At 44.2% G+C, this 26,290-nt stretch overlaps 2 protein-coding genes and 1 long non-coding RNA gene across 6 annotated transcripts in view; 1 reads left to right on the forward strand and 2 right to left on the reverse strand.

The window, feature by feature from the left end:
- Gnai3 (G protein subunit alpha i3) overlaps positions 1-15,182 on the reverse strand; it is a 37,955-nt gene extending 22,773 nt beyond the window's left edge. Inside the window, exon 1 of the mRNA NM_013106.2 lies at positions 14,982-15,182. Coding sequence (NP_037238.1) covers positions 14,982-15,099 — 118 coding nt within the window. The 5' untranslated portion in view covers positions 15,100-15,182. The remainder of the gene's footprint in view (positions 1-14,981) is intronic.
- A 154-nt stretch (positions 15,183-15,336) lies between these two features.
- On the forward strand, positions 15,337-16,888 carry LOC134485670 (uncharacterized). Of its 2 annotated transcripts, XR_010063915.1 has the most exons (3): positions 15,337-15,477; positions 15,886-16,001; positions 16,596-16,888. It is a non-coding gene; the product is annotated as an uncharacterized LOC134485670 (long non-coding RNA). The 2 variants fall into 2 exon arrangements; XR_010063916.1 differs by lacking the exon at positions 16,596-16,888 and having other exon boundaries at positions 15,886-16,213.
- Positions 16,889-17,737: 849 nt separating this feature from the next.
- On the reverse strand, positions 17,738-24,135 carry Gpr61 (G protein-coupled receptor 61). Of its 3 annotated transcripts, none has more exons than XR_351943.5 (3): positions 24,007-24,135; positions 18,866-21,042; positions 17,738-18,256 (listed from the first exon to the last, which is right to left on the reverse strand). XR_351943.5 is itself a non-coding variant. In NM_001107715.2 (2 exons), exon 2 carries the CDS (start codon positions 20,458-20,460, stop codon positions 19,111-19,113), a length of 1,350 nt encoding a protein of 449 aa, NP_001101185.2. In that variant the 5' UTR covers positions 20,461-21,042; positions 24,007-24,069; the 3' UTR covers positions 17,738-19,110. The 3 variants fall into 3 exon arrangements, 1 of the variants encoding a protein (NP_001101185.2); XR_351942.5 differs by having other exon boundaries at positions 18,703-21,042; NM_001107715.2 differs by having other exon boundaries at positions 17,738-21,042; positions 24,007-24,069.
- Between the last annotated feature and the right edge of the window lie 2,155 nt (positions 24,136-26,290).

Genomic DNA, 26,290 nt, shown 5'->3' on the forward strand with positions numbered 1-26,290 from the left:
TTTAAAATTTATGCATGTGAATATATGTTTGTCCAGGGTCTGTTATATATACACGCACTTATGTGCCTTGAGACCAGAAGAGGACTTAAGGCCCCTTAGAGCTATGATTACTAGTGGTTGTGAATCACCTGACATGAGTGCTGAAAGCCAGACTCTGGTCCTCTATAGGAAGCAGTAAACAGAGTTGGGTGATGGTGGTGCACCCCTTTAATCCCAACAGGTGGAGCTCTGTGAGTTCCAGGACACTCTGATCTACAGAGTGAGCTCCAGGACAGCCAAGTCTATACAGAGAAATCCTGTCCTGAAAAATAGGGGGTTGAGGGGGAAGCAATAAAAGCTCTTACAGGCTGCATAATCTCAGGCCATCTCTCTTTACTCCCCATGATTTCTTTCTTAATAGCATGTAGCTACTAGTAAACATGTAGATCAAGGTGAAAATATTTCACATAAAATGTTTTTCTATTCATTACACTTATTAAAAGTCCATTTGATGTTTCCGTTTATTCATTTTTTTCTTTTTTTGAGACAGGATTTCACCATGTCACTCAGGCTTCAATTCAAGATCTTCTTATCTCAGGGTCTCAAATGCTGGAATTTCTTCTTAACTCATCCGCAAGTTAGAAGAGGGGGCTGGAAAGACTGCTCAGTGGTTATGGACACTTGCTGCCCCCGCAAAGGACTCATATTTGGTTCCCAACACCTATATCAGGTGGATCATAGCCACCTATAACTCCAGCTCCAAGGGATCCAATGTTCACTTCTGGTCTCCAAAAGTACCCACACACACATATCCTCAAAGACAAAGACACACACATATCCTCAAAGACACACACATATCCTCAAAGCACACACATACACATAATATAAAACAATTTTTTTCAGAAGAAAGTTGGAGAGACGGCTCAGCAAGTAGAGGCACTGACCACCAAGCTGCATCCTGGGTTCAATCTCCAGGATCCATGTGATGGAAGGAGAGAGCCAGCTACTGTGATCTGTCCTCTAACTTCCATAGGAGCACTAGAGCATATGTGTGCACGTGTGCACGAGCACGGGCACGCATACACATACACACACACACACACACACACACACACACACACACACACACATTAATATGTGATAAAAGCTGGGCTGGAGAGATGGCTCAATGCTTAAGAGCACAGGCTGCTCTTCCAGAGAGCCCAGGATCAATTAGCAGCACCCACACTACCCTCTTCTGGCCTTGAGGCTTTGTATGAACATGGTACAGGCAAAACATCCACACACATAAAACGAAGAACAAAACTGAGAAAGAAAGAAACAAATGGTCAGAAGAATTACAGAAGGAAAAATGTCTCTGCACAAACAAAAATTGTTCTTTGTTTCCATTTAATAAATGTGTCCTGCATGCCTAGAACGCCTGGACATTGAGGTGTCACATTCAGTTCAGCTCAGGAATTTGTCTGGTAGGAGCCATTAGAAGTTAAGAGTTTTCTTGTGAAATTAGAAAGTTTCCTTGGCCTAAAGCATAAAAATAGTTTTTCACCCAGCCTACTTGCCCTCTAAGCATAAACACCCGAACACCAACTGAAGGCAATCTTCAGTCCTCACTGAGTCCTTCCGTGATTTCTCGCAGGCACAGGGGTCACTGCCTGGTGGCCAGCAAAGGTCCCTCCCTGTCAGCGAATGTCTGAAATGACCTGGGACTGCTCTCCTCACCACTCACATCAGCAGCTGTGGCCTGGCCTGCTGCTCTAAAGTATGTATATGACTACCTTCCTCGCTCCTCATCTGGCTTGTCATAATCTGTTAACTGGTTTTCTTGGTTTGATTAGCATAGTTACCAAACCCTTTTCGGCATAACCTGAAAACCTTCCATGCCTGTGCACTTCTCCCTTAAAATTGTCCTAACCAGGCTTAACCTGACCCTACAGGACAGTGTTAAACACTGTAACACTGGTGCTTCGTCAAATCCTTCTAATGTATTTGAGTTTGTGATTGTTTAGAACTCTACCAGCCTTAAACTCCAGAGTAAAGTCCTTGGAAGCACCAACAGTGCCTTCTTTCTGTGCCCACTCCTCCAACCCCAGAGCACAATCTAGGGCAGAGGAGGCACTTAGCATTAGCTGTGGGGTGAGTGACTGAAGTGGCTACAATATTCAGAGGTTGCCCAATCACATTTTGTAAATGCTACTTGCAATGATTGGAATTTTCAATGTGGGCAGTTAACAGAGAGATCCCCACTCCTCTTCTATTGTTACTTGGGTGTGCGCCCACTCCGGACTCTGCTCTCAGCTCTCTGCCTGTGACTAAATGACAGGAAGTTTGAACTCAGTCTTGCTTCATTTCCCTCTAACCTGCTCTATTATGTTCTAATGGAATAAACTGCTGTCAATCTGTCCATCCAGGGCAACACATGAGGATGTGAAACAGTGAATACTCACAAGAATCTGTCCAGTGGATGAATAATAAACGTAAAACAGGGCAGTGAATTTGTAACTAAGGCAGAGATCATGGGTGTCTGCTTTTTGAAAAAGTTACCTATCACCAAAAAAGCTTAAAGGGTATTGTGAGAAGGTCTTTATAAAACATATATTGGGCATCCAATTTTTGACCAAAGTCTCAAAAGCACCAACAAATGGTGCCTGGAAAACTGGACATCTACATGTAGAAAACTGTAACTAGATCCCACTCTCTCACCTGGATAAAAACCAGTTAGAAATGGGTCAAAGCCTTAATGTAAGAGCTGAAACCCAAGACTGCTATACAAAAGCATAAAGACGCAAAGAACTTGGATGTCCAATAGCTCAGGACTGTAAAAATGAAAGGTGGGAGAATATCTGCCCCCTGATACCTAACAGGATATTAATATATACAATCTTTAAAGAACTCACAAAATTAAGTGCCCTAAAACTGATTTATGAATATGCAAGTGAATTGAACAATTCTCAAAAGAAGAAATACAAATAGCCAATAAAATATATTTTAAAAAAATGTCTCCCTAGCCATCACGAACATGCAAATTGATACTACATTGAGATTCACAGCTCACTAAAATCAGAATGGCTATCACCAAGAAAGAAACAACAACAAAAAGCTGGTAAGGAAGTGAGGAAAGAGGAACTCTTATACATCGAAGGTGAGAATGTAAGCTGGCATGACGACTATGGAAATCAGTGTGGGAGTTTCTCAAACACTAAAACCAGAAGGCCCACGATACACTACTCTTGTGTATATAACCATGGGCACCTAAGTCAGCACATCAGAGACACCTCCATCAGTGTTTACCACTGCACCATTCACAAGAACCAAGGTATGGAACAGCCTAAATGCCCTTCAACAGATGACTGGATAAAGAAAACTGTATAAATAAATACATAAGGGAGTTTTATCCAGCCATAAAGAATATGAAAAGAAGAGAAAAATGAATGGAACTAGAGATCATCAGGTTGAATGCAGTAAGTCAGACTTGGAAGGGCAAATATGTTTTCTGTCATAAAAAAAAATCTAGATTTATAGATAGATAGATAGACAGACAGACAGACAGACATGAAAAGAGAAAAGGCATGAGCAAAGGATCTAAAGAGGGTAGGGGAGCCAAGACAGTAAGAGAGGAGAGAAAACATCACAGAAAACATTTTCTCTCATACTCGGAATCTAGACTTAAATATGTATTTATATATTTCATATGTGAGTCCTGCTTTCACACTGCATTGTGTGTATATGTACATGCATGTATACATGTATAGCACTGCCCACTAAAGGGAGGGGAGTTCCTAGAAGGGGATTTAGGGATAAGCAGATATTCTCAAATGTGTGTGTGTGAATGTCTGTCTGTCTATCTGTCTGTGTCTGTGTCTGTGTTTGTGTGTGCACATGCATGTGGTTGACAAAAACCATAAAACAGAACACTACTCAAAGCTCATCTGGTAAAGCACTTGCCTATCACATGTAAGATCTTAGGTTTGATCATCAGCACTGTAAAATAAAACCAGACAAATAAGAAAGTACAATAAAGGGACTGGGGATGTAGCTGAGTTAGGACAGGGCTTGCCTAGCAGGCAAAGCCTTGAGTTTACACTGGTACCGTATAAACTCGGTATGGTTGTACACATTCATAATCCCAACGCTTGGTAGGACAAAGATCAGAAGAACAGAAAGACCAACCAGCTTACACCAATAAGTCACCAAAGAAAGTCACTGGTTTGGTTATCAAAAAAAAGTGTGAGTGTGTTGGGGGGGGGGTTGTTGTGGCACACTCCTTTAATGGCTTTAATCTCAGCACTTGAGAGGCTGAGGCAGGCAGGAAATCTCTGAGTCCAAGGTCAGTCTGGCATACAGAGCGAATTGCTGGACAGCCAAGGCATAGAAAAACCCTGTCTCGAAAAAAATCAAAATAAATAAAAAATTAAAAAAGGAAGCTCACTCAGCTCCCCAAATATTACCAAAATGTTATCACTTTTGACTATGACAGGGCCAGGATGTTGGTGACAGACCAGTGGAAGGGCAGACTGCAGCTTCATTCCTCATCTTTGCAGAACATAATAGTGTCTGGGAGGCAGTCACTTGTGAACCAGGAACCAGATTATGCTCTGACTGCCTCCAAGTTCTAATTTTGGCCTGTGGTGAGTAAGTTTCCTTTTTCTTTGAAAGCAAAGCAACAAAACCCCATTTTGATGCTAAATTATATGGTATTTATGCCATGGCTTAAAACTATTTTTTATTTGGAATAAAAGGAAACAAAAATGCCACAAACAGCTGTAATGCATAGCAGTTGAAAGATCTCATTTTAATTCATAAAATAATTCTTTATTATAGTGGGACATGTTCTTCAAAGCTACTATTCAATGCTAAACTCATCCATTATAACCCATGCACTTTAAAATGTTAGAATCATCCCAACTCAGATCCTGAACCGATGGCAGCACAGAGCACTGCACGCTTAACAGACATAAGCAGCACGAGTCTGCGTCATTTACAGTAAAACACGAGGAAGGGCCTACAAAATGACCAACTGAGTGTTTGATTTCAATGTCCTTTACCATACAAATGCTCAGCAAAACTCGACAGTCTGGGTTTCCTACTTGCATTTACTATTCTATTCAATCTTTCTTGGCAGTATTAATTGTGGTGGCGTCTCCTGAAAAAAGCTGGAAGAACAATGAAAGTCTCTAGACTCTAGAAACATGCACACTGTGTGTATAATAAAGTACAGCTTGAGATAGCTACTAAAATTTTCAATAAAAGATGAGCAAGATGGCTCAGAGGTAAACAGCACTTACTGTTGCGCCCAGGGGTCTGAGTGTGATCTGCAGAACCCAGGTAGAAGGAGAAGCAACTCCTAGAAGTTGCCCTCTGACCTCCACAAGTACCCTATGCCACCTGCATTCAAATTCTGGTACTCACAGCAGCACAGTAACAAATTCTAAACATTTTTAATGCATCAGATCTGGGCTGCAGAGAAGGCCCACTTGCTGCTCTTGCTGGTGAGTTGGTTCTTATCGCCCACGTCAGGAGCTGAGAAGACCTTAACACCAGCACTCCGGTGCGATGCCCCCCACACACACACTCACAATTTAAAAAATAAATCTTGGGGTTGGGGATTTAGCTCAGTGGTAGAGCGCTTGCCTAGCAACCGCAAGGCCCTGGGTTCGGTCCCCAGCTCTGAAAAAAAGAAAAAAGAAAAAAAAAATAAATCTTAAGATGTTTTAAAGAAAGCAAGATGTGGTGGTACAAAGCTGTGATCCCAGCACTGGAAGGCAAAGGCAGGCAGATCATCTTCTGAGTCCTTTTCTGCACCAACCATCCAGTCAGATCTACCTGCGGCCCTGTTCTGAGCCTTTGTGTACACTTCCTAGAGCCGGCAGGCAGTTCAATGGTAGAAAACTTCCCCGGTATGGATGCTCCCTCCAGCACCACAAACCTCATCAAAAGGAGTTTCTATCTCTTTAGGGACTGTCTCAGGTGTCATGGTCCCTTCAAAACTGATTCCTATAATCAATCACATTCCATATAAATCACCATTGGGAAGCTGAAGCAGGAGGATCACTCACAAATTCAAGGCCACCCTAGCTATATAAACTGTCTCAAAAAAAAAAAATTAAGGTTTAAGAGGAAAGGAGAGAACTTTTGTCTGTGAAAGACAATCAGAAATGCATAGTCATGGGGTTGGGGATTTAGCTCAGTGGTAGAGCGCTTACCTAGGAAGCACAAGGCCCTGGGTTCGGTCCCCAGCTCCGAAAAAAAGAACCAAAAAAAAAAAAAAAAAAAAAAAAGAAATGCATAGTCATAATACATGAGAATCCTACTAGAGTACAATACTGGAAACCAGAACGCTCATAAAACATTAATTAAATACAATGCAGCACCAAGATTGACCCTAGACCCTAAAAAGAACATTAATGGGAAAACTGATAAAATGTAAATACTGTGTTAAAGTTAACATTTATTTATGCAGCATTAATTTCTTGGTGACAATAAACATAACATTATTACTTAGAAAGTTAGCACTGAGGAAAACTAGAAGAGTAAAGTTAATTCAAAATAAAAAGCTTATTAAACTATTTTATTTTAATTTTTCTTTTCATTTACTTATTCTATGCGTATGTGTGTCTGTCCGTCTGCATTCACATCTGTGTACTTCACTGTGCCCGTCTAGTAGCCGAGGCTCACAAGAAGGCGTCAGATTCCCTGAACTGGAGTTACAGATGCTATCAGCTGCCACATGGGTATTGGGGATCAAGTCTAGGTCCTCTGGAAGAGTAGCTCTTAACTGCTAAGCATCTCTCCAGTTCCACATCATAAATACCTTTAAACAGAGAAGCATTTGCTGCATCTCAACTATCATTATTGTTATTAGGTTGAGACAAGTTTCTATTATGTGGCTCTGGCTGTCCTGGAACTTACTATGTGTAGACAGGCCTAGGCCTGGAACTCCCAGAGATCTGCCTGCCTCTGCCTCCAGAATGCTGGGGTTATAGGTATATGCTACCATGCCCTCCTTTTCTCCAATGATTTTAAAATATTTCAGTCTAATGATTCCAAGCCTAATCATATCATAACACACTTGTTCTTTAAAATAATTAGGGAAGCTAAGGACATGGTTTAGCGGGTAAAAGCCTTTGCCATATAATTCTGATAACCTTAGTTCAAATCTCAAATCCACACAGAAGCTGAGCGTACTATCACCCATACATCTTACTCCCAGCATTCCCATGAAGTGACAGAGGGAAGAGACAGGAGAATCATGGAAGCCTGCAGGCCAATGAGCCTGGAGTATTCAGCACAACAGCAGAGCAACAGCTCTTGTTTCAAACATGGCAAAAAGCAAAACTTGGCTCCTGAAGCAGTTCTCCATGCGTGCACCTTAGCACGTGGAAGGACGACACACCACCCCTGACATCAGCACATGACTAAAACAAATCAAAATGCAGCACAGCTCTTGGGATTTAGCACAATACTATTTAAATTTTAAAATCAAATTGAAAGACAGATTATTTTGCTGTTGTTATTTGGCCCACTATAAACAGGCTATGCAATTACTGGAGGATGATTAATTACAAGGTGTCAGCACTCAAGCAACCTTACTAAATAGTCCTGATTTAAATGGTCCCATATAGGACCAGTATAGTGTTAACAACAAACCAGACGAATAAAACATGTGAGCACAGCTTAAACATGCAAATAGACTTGGAGCAAAACATGCAAGATTCAGATGAATAAATAGGAAAAAAATCTCAAGGGCCAGAGAGATGGCTCCGGCTCTTGCTGCCAAGCCTGATGACATGAGCTCCATCTCTGGAACCCACAGTGTAGGAGACAGCCAACTCCCATGAGACTCCCACATGTGTGATATGGTGTGCACACCCACACTCAGACCTCACACAGAAATAAACCACTCAATCAAAATGGGTGGTGATCAGAAAGCTACACCCCGCTTCTTGAGACAGGGTTTCTCTTTGTAATCTTGACTGACCAGGAATTCACAAGACTAAGCTGGCCTTGAACTCAAGAGATCTGCCTGTGCTTCCCGAATGTTGGGATGGGACTAAAATCTGCACCATCATATCTGGCAAAGAACTGCTTTTAAGTTAACAAGAATTTTCTAAGATATAAAATATTACCTTCCTTCAAAACTGTCCACTTGAAAACAGGACTTAGTAATAAAATGTTCATAGTGTACAAGAGTGATATATCAACAGGGAAAAAAAATGAAACAATCTCAGGTAATTCTTAACAAGCTTTTTAAACCTTAAGTTCAATGTGGAAGTCAAAGGAAGCTCAGGTCTAAAGACCAGCTCCTCCTAAAGTTCTAAGCTCTAACAGAGTTCATATACATTCAACGGTGTACTTTCAAGCATCCTCCTCTGCTTAGTTCACTTCAAATGTAGTCATCTCTGTCACAGCCAAAGGACAAAGGAAAATTCACTCACAAGGAATACTATATCCAACTAGAACAACTGAACCTGGTTCCTAACAGTGTTATTCAGTTCAAACAGTTTAAATTACAGCAATGATACAGCTGATCACTAATCGGGTAACAGGATAACCTGGATAGATAAAAGCTCAAGATAACACCAACGTTCAAAAGCCTACAAAAGAGCTATCCTACAATGAAGACAACACAGAAAATCAAACACTGAAATAACTTTTTTTCTGTGCTCTGCTGAATGCACCATGAGCATTTCTTTAGTTTTTAAGCTGTCTTCCTAAGCAGCCCTGTGATGTTCAACTAATTTCAACCAAACTAAGAAAAATAACACAAAGAGTCCTCTTTATAAATTATATAAATTTTACAATCAAGGAACTCCCAAGACCCAATTCAAATGCCTCACTGATTCCCAGGAGGGAAAAAGAAGCTCAGACAATAGAACCAATCTCACACTGCTCAACCCTTTATTATCTAGTGTCTCCATGTCTGAACAGTTACTAGTTCTGAGAGGTTTACAAATACTAGTTATATTAAATTCTGCTGATTAGAAAACATTTTAAAATTAATAATCAGGACAAATTTAGTGTCCATGGCTCTAGACACTTCACAGAACGAGACCCCATCTTAAATTGGTCTTCACTATTAATATGTTAACTCCTGAGCACCTGAAGCATCTTTCTCCTCACTTCCCTTGAAGCTAGACCTGAGGAGGAAAAAACCAAAGCCAAACTAGATAGCATAAGAAAAGGACAACACGCCTTAACAAGTCCTGTAAGCAAAGGTTTTAGTAACAAACTAGTCTGTTGAACTTCTTTCCTTAGTTTTGGATGGTCCCCCCCCTACCCCCCGTACTTAAAAGCAGTAGACAAATGTTGGCTGAAGAGAAACCAGAGTGATGAAGTGCAGTCCCTCAACAACGACGACGACAACAACAACAACAACAACAGGTTGTTTGGATTTTCTGTTTAATATAAAGGTAATTAAATCCAGGTAACATTGAGACTCTTCTGTGTTAAATGCTCTGAGAACTGGACATTCCACCTCCAGGTGAATTTAAACCTATCTGCCAACTACACAAAATGACAGCTTAACACTGAGAATGATCACACTTGAATGAGGGAGAAACTGAAGCAGTGATGTGCTTGCTTTTCCAATGTTTCCACCTCACCCCACTATGTCCAACCTAGATGATATGACTGTCTATTAGGTAAAGACTCTGTCAGTCATTAATCATTATTTCTCTGCCCATGCCTTTTTACTAGAGAACCTGGCCTACCTAGACACTTGAAAGGGTCAGCCTTACAGATCTCAGGATACTCCATCAATTCTATCACACACCCACCACAAACAACTAGATTATGGTGGGTGGGTACCTGGCAAGATTAGACGAACCTGATGCTTTCCCAGGCATCTGGATTAGGAAAAGCAAGACTTAAGTACCAGGTATGTTAGTATGTGACACAGAAAAAGTGCCAGAGTAGGCCAGAGTTGAAGCCTGGTGTGTGGTGGGAAACGAGGAGTATTTCAAGGGAGCAGAGAAAGAAGATAAGGAGATGCACCTTCTAGTGAAGCAGTGAGAGCAGACAATCTGCTCTACAAGTGAAGAGGGCATGGCAATTCATGAGCATGCAACCTATCCTTTCACTGCTTACCTATCCTTGGATGCCGACCTTGTGAAGCTGTAGAGTTAGAGTATCTTGCTACAAACCGCTCCTTTACTTGTACTAGTGTGACCATTTTCCTGCTCCTGGTGGACCCTTAGATTATGCCCTACAACAATCTCTAGACCTCCTGCCTAAAGGACCATAGAGTTAAAAGCAAGGTGTGTGTGTGTGTGTGTGTGTGTGTGTGTGTGTGTGTGTGTGTGTGTGTGTGTATTCATGAAGGGTGACAGAAAAATAGGACGAGGTTATAAAAACAGGTTCAGAATGCCAGTAAGAACAGAACTTCAGTTTCACTAACCTCTGAGACCACTCTCCATCAAAAAACATTCTGAACAGAAACAACTGTCCCCAAACTAAAGACCATTTTATAATGGTCCAAGTGTAATCAGCTGAAATTATTTTTAAAAGAGGTACAGTTGTACCCTAAATTCAGAAGTCACATGCCCTATAAATCTTCAAGTACTGAGCACCGACTCAATATTTATCATTGTCCACAACTGCAACCAGAGGAACCATGACAGGATATGGAAAGGCACAATATTTCATGCTGCAATAGTGAGGAATACACTCACATAGAAAGCTCAAAGAGGTGGCTGGCTAATGGCTCGGCAGTTAAGAGCATCTGTTGCTCTTGCAGAGGACTCAGAGCCCTCACGGTAGCTCATAACCATCCTTAACTCCAATTCCAGGGAATTCTGAAACCCTCTTCTGAGCTCTGGGCACGAACCAGGCCCACATGCAGTTCACCTACAAAACTGCAGGTAAAACACTCACACAGAAAAATGTAACTCTAAACATTTTTGTTGTTGTTTGTTTGTTTTCAACACAGGGTTCCTCCTTGTAGCCCTAGCTGACCTGGAACTCGCCCTGCAGGCCAGGCTGGCCTCAAACTCACAGAGATTCACCAGCCTCTGTCTCCTGAATGCACCATCACCACCTGGCTTCTAAAAAATAACTTTTAAGGCAAAAAAATAAGGTTATTAAAAAGAATATTTTTATTTTCAATGCTTATTTCTACTTTTTTTTTCCCAGTTTCTCTCTTTTCTCCAGGTATGATAGATAAATTCTTACTAGAAATTTAGGCCCTACAAACATCTTAAAGAGGCAGCAAAAACACAACCTCCACCATACATGGGGATTAAATGAGATGCTTATTTTCAATAGCCACATTCCATCAGTAATTTGCAAGTTAAGTATGAATAACCAATTGTATAATATAAAATTAAAATGCAATATTCCAGTTCTTTGCATGTAACAGGTTTTGCCATAAAACACAAATCGTTATCAGCACAGGATTAAGCGGTGAAGATCTCTGCATATAAACATGAAGAATGTCAAGCATCCAAAACACCCCTCAAAAATAGAAACTAAAACGACATGCCTCACAAGTGCTCTGACAGGCTGCCGTGTGCTGATGCTATCTTCTGGACACTACCCTAAGCGTTCTGAGTGAGTTATGTCACTTTGTGTTATGAAACAGGAGGAATCGTCCCTACTTACATATGTGAATATATGTAATCCATATGGTTAAGTGACTTGGTTTCAACACCAGTAGGTGGAGGTGGAAACTGAATTTGGTTTTGTCTGAATCCAAACGCAGTATCATTATGGATTACAGTGGCACCTCCCAACGTCTGTGACATCACAACACATACTGGAGAGGATTTTAATGGAAGAGATTTTTTTTACAAGATTATGCTATGAAAATGGAATGTAATATATTACAGGTTATCAAACATTGGAATGGTATAACCCTTAGAAGTGATTTTTCTCTTCGAATTATCAAATTGAAGAAGTTTGCCGAGAAAAATCACACCCAAACTGTCCAAATACTACTTCAACTGCTGTGAAGTCTGAAGCTACACAATCCTCTCATAGCTAGGTGTGGTGCCACACACTTAGGATCCCACATGCTGGCAGGCTTAGGCAGGTTGAGAGTTCCAGATTAATGGAGTTACATACACAATAAGCCCGTCTCAAAACAAGACTTGAAATTTAAACACACAATTCCAAGCAGTACACCTATATACCCCTATACACACTACTTGGGAATACTTGCATGACACCATAACAAACTGTGGTTAAACAGAAATTTGACATAACAAGGTCTTCCCAATAATATCTAGAGGAAATTCAAACCAAGGGAGGAATTTTACTACTGACGCCTTCCTGAGAAATTAAGCCTATGCCAATGTACTCGTGTGAGTTTCTATGGTTACTTTAACCCATCACACTGATTATAACTACGTAACAGTTAATATTCACTGGATGTGTCTGCTTTATATTATTTCCACATTTACTCTTCTCAGCAATCCTAAAGGACCTCTACTTTCTAGACCTTCAAAGTAAAGAAAGTGAGGCAAATGGAAATGAGTTCCCTAAGTTATACCTAGTAAACAGGAGCTAGAACTCGAAGCCTTCTGACTTCAAAGCCCACGCGCTACATACCACATGAAATTACAGCCACATAAGAAGAAGACACAAACCAGCAGAGACAAGGGAGGTAGCTTTCAATGTAAACTAAATTGGACAGTCTCATCATAGTGCTGAAGGAAAATGGCTTACATGCAACCAAAAAAAGGGGAAGGGGATAACTGGACTATCATATAGGGTCATTTTTTATATATCACATAGGTAAATTTTACTTAAAGAAACATCATTTTTAAAAGTCCTTAGAATTATTAATTTTATGTGTCTGGATGGCTAATCTGCATGTGGGTTCACGTACATGCCTACAGATAGATGGTTGTGAGCCATGTGGGTACTGAGAACCTAATGCAAGTGTCCTCTTTAAGAACAGCAAGTGCCCATGACTGTGGAGACTTGTCCCCAGCCCTATGAAAGATCGTTTTAACTTTGCATATTTATCATGACACAGCTCAGGTAAGGCCAGCTGTTCTGCAACCTACTTCAACTTACTGGTTTAATTTGTGCAAAATATGGTGATAAAAAATTCTGAGAGAGGAAAAAAAGTTTCATGGTGTGGTACACACCTATAATCTCAGCTACAGGAACTCACGAATTTTGAGGCCAAGATTGTCTCAAAACAAAACAAAAAAACTTAAAAAAAAAAAGCTGGTAAATATTAAAAACAAATATTTCAGTATTTTGACTTTTACTTAAACTTTTCAAATTCTGTTGGCTATCGTGCATTTAATGTTTTTTTTTAATTAAAGGAACTACAGACCCTGAATAAAGATTTTTCCTGATACTTGGATAGTTCTGCTTGTCCAAGTTTTTCTGATGGTCGATATAGATCAAATCCCAGAACATGAGAATGCATCTCTGATGTCACAATTATTACAAAAAATGTTAATGTCACTGGTGTGCTGATGGATGATGGTGCAACCCCAGCACTGGGGAAGCTGACTGCAGGAGGATGGAGAATGGAAGGCTAACCTAGGCTGCAGAGTGACATTGTCTCAAAACACAGAAATGAGGGCAGGGGAGAAAACCAAGTGCTGTGTTTCATACCAGACTCTGAAAGGTCCCCACGAACCGACATTCAGCATGAGCCGGATTACACTGGTTGGTTAGTAGTAAACACTTAAGCCCCTGCTAAGTTCTCCCATAGAAGATACCTGTTCTACAGGCACTAGCAGTCGAGAGCTAGGATTTGAATCGGTATCTTCTGGAAGCTCAAACTCCACTTCCTATCTTTTTATTTATATTCAAGCTGCTGCCCAGAGCTTCCAAAATATATGAATAAGCAGTCAGCCCATCTTAAAGCACAAAGTCAGTCTGAGATTATGGAGTTGTGTCCATCCTCTGGGGCTTTACAAAGTGAATCAGTACTTTACAGTCGACCTTTTGGAACGGCATTTATCTAAAAAGTTCTGCTGCTTACAGAACCCGTGACTCCTAATTATTCTCATCTAACAGATTCCTCAAATATATGAATAATGATTACAGCTGGATTTACTGGTAAACTAATACCAGAGAAGTTTATATGATTTACTGGGCCTATCAAAGCTTAAACCTAAATTATTCTGACTAAAACACGTTTGACTAGATATAAGGTGTAAGGCAACACGCTGTTTGTAGTCTGAAAGCCAATACTTTTACTTTTTAGTGGGGAAAAACCCACTAAAAATCACCTCCTCCCAAATGTATCACGATTACAATCTTTACAATAAAAATAGCCCAGTCCATATGTTATCCTATACTATTCCCGATACACATGGTCCCACTGTTATTCACTGTCTTCTATCAAACCTCAAAACGGCATTCTTTCAATTTTCCCAGCTTACACATCCCTATCCCTTTAATAAAAACAGGAGTTACAGAACTTCAAGAGAATTAAACAAAGATAAGAAAAGTTGAAAAAGTATAGGCGGCCTCTGCACCCAAGTTCTTTTCTTTTACATCTAAGAACCTGTCATTTATTTCACCCGCCTCCTGGGCGTTCCTGGACAATCCACTTACTAACAGTACAAAAAAGACTTGCGAGCAGGTTCTTTATGTGGCCTCTCTGTCCTAGCTTTACTATTTAATCATTCAATCCTTCCAGCTTTATCCTGACATCAAGTATCAAACTCACGCAAACCCTAGATAGATCCACCAGACGCCATACACTATCTTCTTCAACACGTTCTAGTTCAATGTGAAACCTCCTCAATATCGGTCCCTCCCTTTAGGAGCCTTTCCTGGATTCCCAACATAGTCTCAGGGCTCCAAACTCCCCAACTCTGCTAAACACCATCCAAGCTGGGTTACACCCTCTCCAACCTGAAATCCCCACGCCTTCCGGGGCCTCAATCACCAAGCCCAGCACCCGCCCCATGTCGAGTCCCTCCCTGTCCCTTTGGGGTCCTTTCCGCCGGCCTGGCCAGACCCCTATCAGCTCAAGCTGCTCCCAGGCCCGGCTCTCCGGCCCCAGCACTCCAGCTCCGCCCCCAGCCCCTCACCGAGCAGCAGCAGCTTCACTTCTTTGGCCGCTTTCTCTCCGTCCTCCCGCAAGTTGCGGTCGATCATCTTACTCCGCTCCACCGCCGCCTTGTCCTCGGCGCTCAACGTGCAGCCCATGACGGCGGCCGGAGAGGGGACCGGGCCCTGGCTCACTCACACACCGCGGGAACCGCGACACACCGGCTGAGACGCGTCTTCTGCTGGGCGGTGGCCTTCTCCGTCAGCTCCCCTAGCGCCCGGAAGAACCGGATAGCTGCTGTTTACGACACTTCCGGCGACGCCCAGCGGCCGTTACAACTTAGAGCGCTGTGGCAGTGGGAGGCGGGGGAGGTACGGAAAGCGGAAGTTCCTGAGAACCTGGTTGTTCCTGTGAACCGCACCTCCCAGCTTTAATACCCTGTTACTTCTTGGGCTCCTGGACTTAGATTCCAAGTGTAGAAAAAGGGGAACTTCCAGCACATGTTGTGCTCTTGAGGACACAATGGAAGTTTAGCGGTGAGGATCAGATTCCCAAACGAACTCACAGCCCTCTGGGTAATCTCCCTCTCCATTAGGAAAAAAACAAAACAAAACCCTTTCCTTTTCATCTGTGATTGTGGAGCCGGGGTCTCTGCCCAAAGCCGTATGTTGGACACTTCAGCCAAAGTTCCCTCAGTCTGATCTTTGAGTTGCCCAGCCTGGGTTTTCATCCATTCCTCAGGCTATGCCCATTATGCCAAGTATATCTTTGGTCCTTCTGCTACTGCTTATGAATTTCTGTAACCTGTACGTTTGCCTGGCACTATGTTGGCAAAGGATCACTTGATTGCTAGCAAGTAATAGAACGTTAAAATAGTAATTATTAGGACATGAAAATAGCTGTAGTTCATTTATAACATTTCCATGCTTCCCTTTCTCCCATAGAAACCGGTGGCTCTACATTGGGGACTTAGTTCCATACCCAGAAGAAATAAACCAGCGCATCCTTCTTTAATCTAACAAGAGATCCTATGTGATATCCACAGAAAAGAGGAAGTTTGGTAAAAGTCGCCTCTCTACTATCTCCTGAATATTTGTGAATCATAACCCTGTGAGAATATCCAGAAGTACCTTTACTGTCAAAAACCCCACAATGACTCTCACCACCCATTTTAGGAAGGAGCACTTTTTGCAGCTGTTGAAACTTTCCCCCGGAATTTAAAAACATTTCTCTAGTAGGAGGTAAACTTAAAATACAAATTCCTAACAGAAAGGTCTCTATAGTGAAAAATTAATTAATTAGAACCATTTAATTAGATTAACCTTGTCCAGGTCACCCACAATGCTTATCAATTCCAAGTCTAATAAGTCTCCCACTCATTTCCAAATGACCATTAAAAAGAAATAGTCTGCTCTTCCTTTCTGATTAGTACTGGGGGGGGGGGTCAAACGGAAAGGGAAAACAACATTTATTGAGTACCAGATAGGCGCTTCCATGTCTCATCTCTTAATCCTCACAACAACCCTGTGAGGTAGGTAATATTGATCCCCATTGTCACTGATGAGGAAATAGGCATGGAGAACTTAAGTACCTTTCCCACATTCCACAGTAAGCACATCTGCCTAGGTTCAACGTCACGCCTTCTTTCTACCAGACCTCTAGAAGGCGCTGCTTGGAGACACCTGACAACAGAGAGTCTATAAAGTTTTTGGATGGCAGTCGCCTCAATACCAAGATGTTGGCAAAACTAACTGACTGGATTGTCTCACCCTGTTGCTTCCCCAACATGTGAGGGAGATTGTGTTTAGGAACAGCTTTTAAGAGCTAAGGATAGTATATTGAACATAACCAACCTGTCCCACTAACTAGAAAATTCCTGGAAGGTGGTCACAGCCAAAGTTGTGGAGAAAGTTCTCTTCATATTAAAGGAAAGTTTTGTTTCCCCTATGAGCTATCTGTTCCTTCAGCCAGGGGAAAATGACAACTTACTGGTTAACAGCAGCAAGATCTCAGCGTCAGGTTATTTCAATGTGAATTAGAGATATCCTTGCTCTTAAAATGTCCTTTTAATGTGAAGCAAGGATTGTAGAGCAAAGCTAAAAAAAAAAAAAAAAAAAGGCTGCCAAGCAATGTTTAACACACACACACACACACACACACACACACACACACACACACCCGTGTGTAAGTTTCCTGTTTCCACTGGGCTTACACTGCCATCTACTGGCAGTTTCTGGGTCTACTAGCTGATTGGTGGATTAATAGGATGTGAAAGTTTTTCTCTTAGGATATACTAGGAAGGAGATTTCTCAGCATGAGTTTTATCTCAGAAGAAAGGGAAATGGTTCTAAAGTCAGAAGGACTCTCATTTGCTGTGTGCTACTTTATAAAGGATTTCCTAAGTGTAATAGGCACTAGATTAGAAGAACACACAAATGATAGGAAGACAGAAACCTGGAAATGTACCTAAACCAAAATGGAAAAAGCTGTTTGCCCAGTTTTATTTACTAGATTATTTTCTTCACTAAAGAGTTTTGCTTACACTCCCCACACTGTCCACAACCTGCATGGAGTCTGTAGCTGCATGGATCACTTCAGTAAACTCAAAAGTCAGGACCATAGATATATTGTCCTTACTGTACAACTCTATCAGACCTAAATGCTCTACAAAATACAAATATCTGACCGAGTTAGACTGTGAAGTCCTTGAAGGCAGAGAGCACACATCATGTGTGTGCCCCGGGGGATGTTGGCATTCAGCTATTCATGTATTTAATAGAACCAAAGGAGTCAGGGTTGATATTAATATAACTTTTATCATAAAATTTATTTTTTTTCAAAGGGGAAACTACTCCACCCCATCCCACTTTCCCTCTTTCATGTTCAGTGAACCAGAGATTTGTTCAGATATAGACCACATCACCCTCTGGTCCTACTTTGGCCCGTTAGTATTCAGCTGAGGGAAATGGAATGGACAGGGCCCAGAGGGGAAGCCTGTCCAGCTTGCAATTAATCCCTCTCCATTGAAAGTACCATTGCTGATACTAACCAACATGGTTCCTATAGTCTTAATCAATGAACAGCAAAGCCCAATTCTCTGTTCTCTCTCTCTCCAACCTAGGGCTGCAGGTAGGAAACAGATTAAATCTTTGTCACAGAAGCTAATTTTGAGAGCAATGAATGAGAACAAGGAGGCATTTCGTGGACTATGGAGACCCCACCCTTCCCATGCCCAACCTGAGTCTCTTGTACCCGAGTGTCCAGGGGGCTGGAAGTGGGTCACTGCCATGAGGAGATAGATCAGGGAGGCCAGTCCTGGAAAGAAAAGATTGGCAGTATTATTGATCAGAGTAATTTACCTGGCCTTTCTGTATCCAGCCGCATTACCAATTCAAAGGCTAACACCCACCCTCAGCTCCCTGACCCTGAGTCATTCTAGTTACTCAAAAGACAGGGAGGAAAGGGGCATCCTGTCTCCGGCTCATCTCTGCTGAGGTCAGGACCCACTTGATTTCCTACAAGCAGGAAAGAGAAGGAGAGAGAGCTGCCGAGCTTTTCTGTCTTCTCTCCACTACCCTAATTGCAATTTTCCCTTGCTGCTGGCCAAATCCAGGAAAGAGTCCACCCCTACAGTTCCTCTCCTCACTTTAGACATTAACTTTCAGGAAGGGATCTATTAACTCATGGAAACACTTGACTAGTCGTGTCTTTTTTTTTTTTAACCTAGTTAGCAAATGAGAAGATGTGGGCCATTTTCTTACCTTGTCTCAGTATAAATATTAGTCTGGACTATGACACTGGAAAGAAGTAAACCTCAACGGTCCCCAGAATAACTGCTCCTAGCCTGCTGCTCCAATGCCTACCCAGAAGTTGCCCTGTCTCCTGAGGCACGAAGAGTTCACTGGTAGAAAGGCTTTCCCTCACCTTTGTCACCCTTTTCTCTCATCACCGTCTCACCATACCCAGGATCCCTCCCCCAATAGTCAAAGATCACAGCCAAGTCCAAGGCTTTTTGCCACATGTCCATCCCGTTGACTCTGGTCCTGACCCAGGAAACACCACACAAAAGCTAAGTCCAGAGACCCGAGTCCAAACCCCAGCCAGCTGGAAAAGCAATCCTTGAGATGATAAACCAGCCCCAAGCCTTATTCCCTCCTAGTGTCTGTCCATCATGACTCCAGCCTTGGTGAAGGGGCAGGACGGAGGTAGCTGTCCGACATGATGATGTCGCTGGTGAGTTGCTGCTCCAAGAACTCCGAGGTCTCCTCAGCAATCTGGCCTGGGATTCGAAAGTCAACAGCAGGCGGTGGCTCCCGCTTAGGGCTGGGTAGGGGCCGAGAAACCCAGTTCTCAGATGTACCCTGGAGAAACTGTAGGAAATTCTCCTCGATGGAGCCCTCGCGACTCGGCAGCCTCAGCTCCTCCTCTGGAGCTGCCTTGAAGAAACAGACAAACTGTTTGCTAAGCTCGCCCCGGATCTGACGGTTGAGACATCCATAGAAAAAAGGGTTGGAAGTGAAGCAAAAGTAGCCGATCCAGGTCACCACATTCTCCACCTGTCCTGTTGAAATGGGCTGAGCACTCAGGGCAACATAGAGATGGAAAGAGAAGTAGGGTAACCAACAAAGCAAGAACTGTCCCCCGACAGCCAGGAGGACCACTGCTGCCTTCCCACCCCCAAACGTCCGGTGTGGGGTGGTCTGATGAGCCCCGGAGCTAGTGACCATAGTAGAGCGGCTACTGAGAGACTCAGAGCGTTGCCGGGGCGTCTCCATCCACGTGGGCAGCGGCCCATGTTGCATGGCAGCCACGCGAGCCACTCGAAACATGCTGCAGTAGACCACAAAGATCAGGATCAAGGGCAGCAAGAAGTAAAGAACAGCAAAGACCACCACAAAAAGCTGGCAGTAGGCACTATGGCTCCATTGGAGAGAACAGCCTGGGTTAACACTGGGAGCTCCTTCCTCCCAGTAGACCCTTCCCAACACTGGCACAGACGCCATGGCCAGGGCCTTTACCCACACGCCCACCAGCACAGAGGCCACCAGCCCTAGTGTCATGCGCACCTCGTAGCGCATGGGGTGGACCACATAATAGTAGCGCTCCACATTAATGGCAGACACCGAAAGGATGGCCAGGCTGACAAAGCAAACGCTCAGGAACAGGTAGAGGCGGCAGGCCACCTCCCCAAAGAGGGCGTGGTCAAAGAGGGCAGAGCTGGAGAGCATGGCCAGGGGCATGAGGGTCAGGGCAGCCAGCAGGTCCACCAGACAGAGATGGAAGACAAAAACAAACTTTCGGAGGGCGGGTGTCTTGGCAATAACAGCCATCACAGCAGCATTGCCCGCCACAGCAGTGAGATCCAACAGAAGCATGAAGAAGAGGGCCACAGATTCCGAAGCCACGTCCCTTAGTCCCAACTCTGGGACTCCGCTGGCCGTAGAGGGACCTGGGGTTTGAAGGGCCCTTCCCAAAGTGGATGAGTTTCCTGATGACTGGGGGATGGGTGAGGACTCCATGGGGCCGAAAAAGGACACCCAGGGCACTTCCTGTTACAGGCCCATCCCCCATCCTACTCCACAACCCTGGGATGTAAGCCCAGGTCCAGGCTTCCCAATTTTGTTGGGGGGCCTTCTGCTGGAGCCTGTAAGGCAGGCTTTTATCACCAGCCCTCCTAGTTGGGCTCCTATGTGGACAGGGTGCCAGGCCAGGCTGCTCCAAAGTCAGGAGCTCATGTCCAGTTTCTGTCAGAAGGTAGCCCCAGGGTCAGCCCGAGGGATGGGACTCAGCAGCCATGTCGGAGACTGATCCTCTCATGCTATGCAGTACTCCACCTTCCGAAAGGCCTCTCTTCCACTTTCTTTTCTAGTTCTTCATGCTTTTCTTCCCTTTTGAGGGCGATTCTGAATCCTCTGTCTCCCTTCTCCAGGGTCCTGCTTTGCTCTAGGACAGTGCTCTGGCTTTAGGGCTGATTTTGTGAACTTTCTGATTTTCTCATCAGAACGGGGAGTAGAAGGAACATGAGATTCAGCTTCTAGCTCCAGGTCTGGGTATTACTCACTCTGCAACTCTTCTGGACTCCAGTTTCCTCATGAAGGCATCTGCAGAAGGAAGGAACAACACCTATTTTGTAACTGTTTGTAGGGTCTGGTCTGGTTGCTTTAATAGTACCAATCACACGTAATAATGGTCTACACATGCCAGGCCCTGGCCTATGCACACCGTGTTCATCGGTCATCCTTATCCTCATCCTCACACAATCCTATGAGACGGGTGATATGATCCCCATGTCTCCACAGATAGACCTGCAGCCTAGAGAAGTCAGGGAGCACACCTGAGATCATACAGTCCAATGCGGTTTGGCTCCAGGGACAGTTCTTCTGCCTACTATGCTGTTGTGTGCAGGAGAGTACCCTCCACATCAACTAGAATTTAGTAGGCTTCCAGAGAGTTGTTGTTGAACTTGAACAGACCCTACTAATGTTGCTCATAAGCACCTGGAAAAGTCTACTGTACCTTAGTCCCTACGGACATCATCACTCCCAAAACGAAGGGCTGCCGGGTTCGGGACTGATGAGAGGTGCAGGGAAGACAGAAGGCAGAACCGTGAGCACTTCAGCTCATCCGTCCTGAACTCCCAAGGCCAGAGGACACATGCTTCGGAAAGCTGCCCTTCTCTACCTATGTTTTAGCTTCTCAGGGCTGCAGTGTCCTGGCTAGTGGAGGAATAGCAGCTTCTAACCTCCCACTCCCTGGCTTCCTCTGTAGCAGGTCACTGCAACCAACCAAGGATTGAGGATCCCAAAGCCCTCTTGGTTCTGAGCCCTTCCCAGGTCACAGAACAAAAGGTGAAGGTAAATGCCTATGTGAAAAGGGCGAAGGTGTTGGGGGGCAGGGAAGAGGACTCCCATTATAGAATGAGGTACATGTAAAGCAGAGAAAACCAGACTCAATCAGCACCTCCCGTACCTCCTGATCAAATGGCAGATCCTGTCTGATTTATGTGTCATCATCATCGCATTAACTTTTCACTTAATTGAAATAGATTGTCCCCACTGTAATCAACGTACTTTCATATGTACATGAAATAGTATATACTATATATTACACTGTATATTATACAGTATATAATATATACTGTTATTATATTAATATGTATGAATATATAGACATATATATTCCCCCCCATACAGTGTGCTGAGTTACACAGCTTAGAGACAAGCTACAGTGCCAAGTCTGATGGCTGTTCTGTAGACAACTTAAAAGTTTTTCTGGGCAAGGCCCTGGGTTCGGTCCCCAGCTCCGAAAAAAAGAAAAAAGAAAAAAAAAGAATCTAAAAAAAAAAAAGTTTTTCTGGGCCATACTTTCTGCATCTGTGAAATGGGAGGATTTGACTAGAAGACCATCAGGCTTTCTGCAAATAACGTTTTAGTACTCTGTGAGCTCCTGGGCCGGAGAGCACCTGGTGGTGGCTCCACTTAGAAAAAGAAAATCTACCTCTTCTATAACTGCCGTGAAGAGAGCTGCACAGCCCACCAGGGCCCCACTCCTCTCAGTTACTTTATAATCACCATAGGTTTGGGGTGTTACCATAAAGCTTCCATTAATCCAACTTCTAACATGCCACACATACATCAGGTGTTCGGTGCAATTCTTGTGAGTTGAATCAGACTCAAATTGACTAATTGAATCCTGGCCCTAGAGTACAAACTCCTGAAATATTCAGTCAGTCATTGGTGTGCCAGCCAGGGGATTCTCTTCTGAGGAGGATAGCCCAAGCTCCTGGATTTGCGGCTTCCCTAACTTTGGACAACTGCCTAGAGACTTGCCTCTCTCTCCACGGAGATGTCAGATTCTCATAAGACAGTCTACCAGGGAAAATAAAATGTCTAAAAGAAATCCTAGAGGATGCATCTTTACCCTTTACTCCCTGCATCTACTCTACCTGGGAGTGGGGCCTAAAAGATGTGGTACCCAAAGAAGGAAGAATCCACTGTGTGTAAATGGATAGCAGGAGTCCAATCCAGCAATACGTAGCTACAATCCTGACTGAGAAAAGCAGACATGGTTTTCCTGTGGACACATGGACACAGAGAGGTGCTATGCAGCCATGATGGGGCCTTGGGCAGGCAGGCACTAGGTATTTTTCTTTCTTATAGTTCCCTCCCCAGCCCCCACCCTCCAGTCTTGTCAGAAATTCTACAGTGACTTCAAATTCCAGGTTTGAATTACCTCGTGACAGATACACCAATGTAGTTGGCTACTTAGTACTCTCTCATTGATGGAGGCTATGGAGGGGAGGGCTGTGGTGTAATGGCTTCATAGGGGAAACCCAAGGAGTCTGACTCCACTCCCAGCTCATGTCATCATGCCTCAATAGACGCTCGCACCCTCCCACTGCTTCCTTCAATATCACCTCCTCATCTTCGAGACCTTCAAGCACCTGGAAGGCTTTGCCACTACAGGGTATGAGGTCTGGCCTCTGGCAGGGCCGTGGTCAAGGGAGAGGTCTCCTTCCTTCAGGATGTAGAATGTGCACACGTGCCTAGCCCAAGGCCACATAGGTGTTGTTGGGATTCTCGTGTACCTGTTTCTCACATCCAGAGCTTCTATGCCAAGGATCAGAGCCTGGCCTGCCTTCGGGCAGGAGCATGGGCCCCTTAGACCAGGGGAGATTGGCAGGGACCTTCACCACCTCTTCCTAGCAGAGCTGCCCACGCCCTGGACTTAGATGCCCATCACCCTGGAATGCCGAAGGGCCTGTTCCAGAGATGTGGGGACCTATCTCTATGACACTGGGCGAGGAAGACAGAGAATGCTGTCCATTGCAGGGTGTAGTTTCTCTGGCCAGCAGAAGATGATCAACCTCACATTTCTTAGGTTTAAAGATGCCCACATGCCAATACTACCTTTGGGACACCCGAGAGCCCATCCTGTGACAGAACTGCCCACCATAGGACAGGGTGGGCTGCCCCTTGGAATGCCACCCTTCTGTAAGCTGAGACAGCACTCACCACCAGGCCCTGGGTCTGCCCCACATCCCTGGCCTAGTCGGCAACTCCTACCTTTGCTGAGCAGCTCCCAGCTCCTCTGTGATAGCTCTTCTCAGCTGATGCCTCTCCAAGGCTGCTGAAGCCTGAACCACTGCAGTGAGCGGAGAGAGGCAGCCAGCAGAGCAGGATGCTCAGAGAGCTTCTGGGTCCTAGTGGCCTCCTGCTATCCACCAGCCCCTCAGAGTCACTTCTGGAGCAGACAGCTGGGTCTCAGGGTTCCCAGGCAGTGCATTCAGAAAGCCCAGGTCCTCATACTTCTCTCAGGATCCTGGACTGCATCCTAATGCTTCCAGGAGCCGGCTGATGGCAAGCAGGCAAGGGAAACCCTCCCAATGAGCCTGGTTAAAGAAAAAGCCCTGGGCACTTAGTAGCTGAGTTACCTTGGGCAAGTCATTTCCACTTGGCCGTTGTTTCTTACATGTTCAAGAGGATTAGGGGGTAGGAGATCCCCAAGTTTCCAACAGCTTTTTTGTTTATTGCCTGGTTCTGTACAATACCAGAACCAAGGTGCTTCTGGAGTAGACAGGTCAGTGCACAACCAGAACGTCAAGATTAGTCCTGGGCAAAGCTCAAGTCCCAGAAGCTGGTCCACGATTTGACCCCCTTAAGAAAGCAACACATTTGTATAGCCGAGGACTTAATGGGCAGCAGTGGGATTTGAAGAGTCAAAGGCCCTATCTCAACCCGGCAGTTGTCACTGCCCAAAACACATCACTATTATTTTATGTACTGTATGTTTATTTGGAACGAAGCTCTGGGGGCTTACGGAGACAGGGGAATCTAATATCTCCTGAATGACCTTCCAAACAGCCATACCTCTGCTCCCTGAAGGCAGAGTAGAAGCCAGATTCTCCGGAAGGCTCAGGTTGGTCTGCATTTGTAGGGCTGGACAGAGCTGGGAGTGTCACCGTCATGTGACAAACCTTTAGAAGGGAGCGAAGGAGTCTGGCCTCCTGCTAGCTATGAAGAACATTGTCAGTGGCTGATTTCAAGGATAGGTTCCTAAGGCAGCAGCCTAAAATTTCCACAGAGCATGGATGGACTCAGATTTTTCTCCTTTAAGTTTGTCCTGTGTATGGGTGTTCCGCCTGAGTATATATGTATGCACACTGCCTGTGAGCTGACCGTGGACGTCAGAAGAGGCTGTTGGGTCCCCTGAAACTGGAGTTATGCATGGAAGTGAGCAACCATGTGGTGCTGGGAACCAAACCTGGGTCCTCTGCAAGAGATACAAATGCTGAGCCAACTCTTCAGCTCCAAGGTATCCATTTTCTCCCTTCCTTCCTTCCTTCCTTCCTTCCTTCCTTCCTTCCTTCCTCCCTTCTTTCCTTCCTTCCTTTCTTTCTTTCTCTTTCTTCCTTTTTCTTTCTTCATTTAGGTGTTTCGAGACATGTTTTCTCTGCGTAACCATGGCTATCCTAACACTCATTTTGTAGACTAGGCCAGCCTTGAACTTACAGAGATCTACCTGCCTCTCTCTCAAGCGCTGGGATTAAAGGCATGGGCCACTACTACCTGGTTGGCATCTGTATTCTTGAGGTGAAGACATTGCTCCATCGCACTACATGCAGAGCCATGAGCCTGAACAGAGAATTTAGATCAGATCCAGAGCTGACACCACAGCCTTGTGGGGAGTGACCTGCGTATTCAACAACTTCTGGCTCCAAAAGGAAATTCTAGAATTGTTTACTAGATCCAGACAAAGAGCCATAAAACCAGTGACATAAAACCCAGGGAACTCAGAACAGGCTGGCTTCTTTAGGCCCGAAGCCAACAACCATGAGAACTGACTAGCCTACAGCTGGTGACTGACTCCAGCAGTCACCATCTCTGAATCCCTAATGAGTGGCAGACCTGGCATTCATCTTTGGTCCTCAGTCAGTGTTTAAAGCAGCACCTCTGGGGAAAAGAGGGCACAAGGTGATGTGACCTTCTCCAGATCAAATACAGCCAGAGCCAACCTCTGAACCTCAGCCAGTTTGACTATCAGGTGTTTGTCAGTCTTTCCGTCCCATGCCTCTCTGAGGTCCTCATGTGATACTCAAGACAACAGCACAAATTGATACAGGACCTAGAACCCCTCCAGGAACAGAGAGAGCAAGAGCAAGAGCGAGAGCGAGAGCAAGAGAGAGAGAGCAGACACCATGGTTCTAGCAGAAATACAGACAAAAAGCACTAGACTTGGGTGTGCTCTGCTGGTCAGAAGTAAGACCTCAGCGTCTGAGATGGTTGTGCATTAGTTTTTTCCATATATCCAAAAGTCAAATTCCTCACTCCCCAGTGTCTCTGACAGTGA

The sequence above is a fragment of the Rattus norvegicus genome, chromosome 2, assembly GCF_036323735.1.
Source record: "Rattus norvegicus strain BN/NHsdMcwi chromosome 2, GRCr8, whole genome shotgun sequence".
Classification (NCBI taxonomy): Eukaryota; Metazoa; Chordata; class Mammalia; order Rodentia; family Muridae; genus Rattus; species Rattus norvegicus.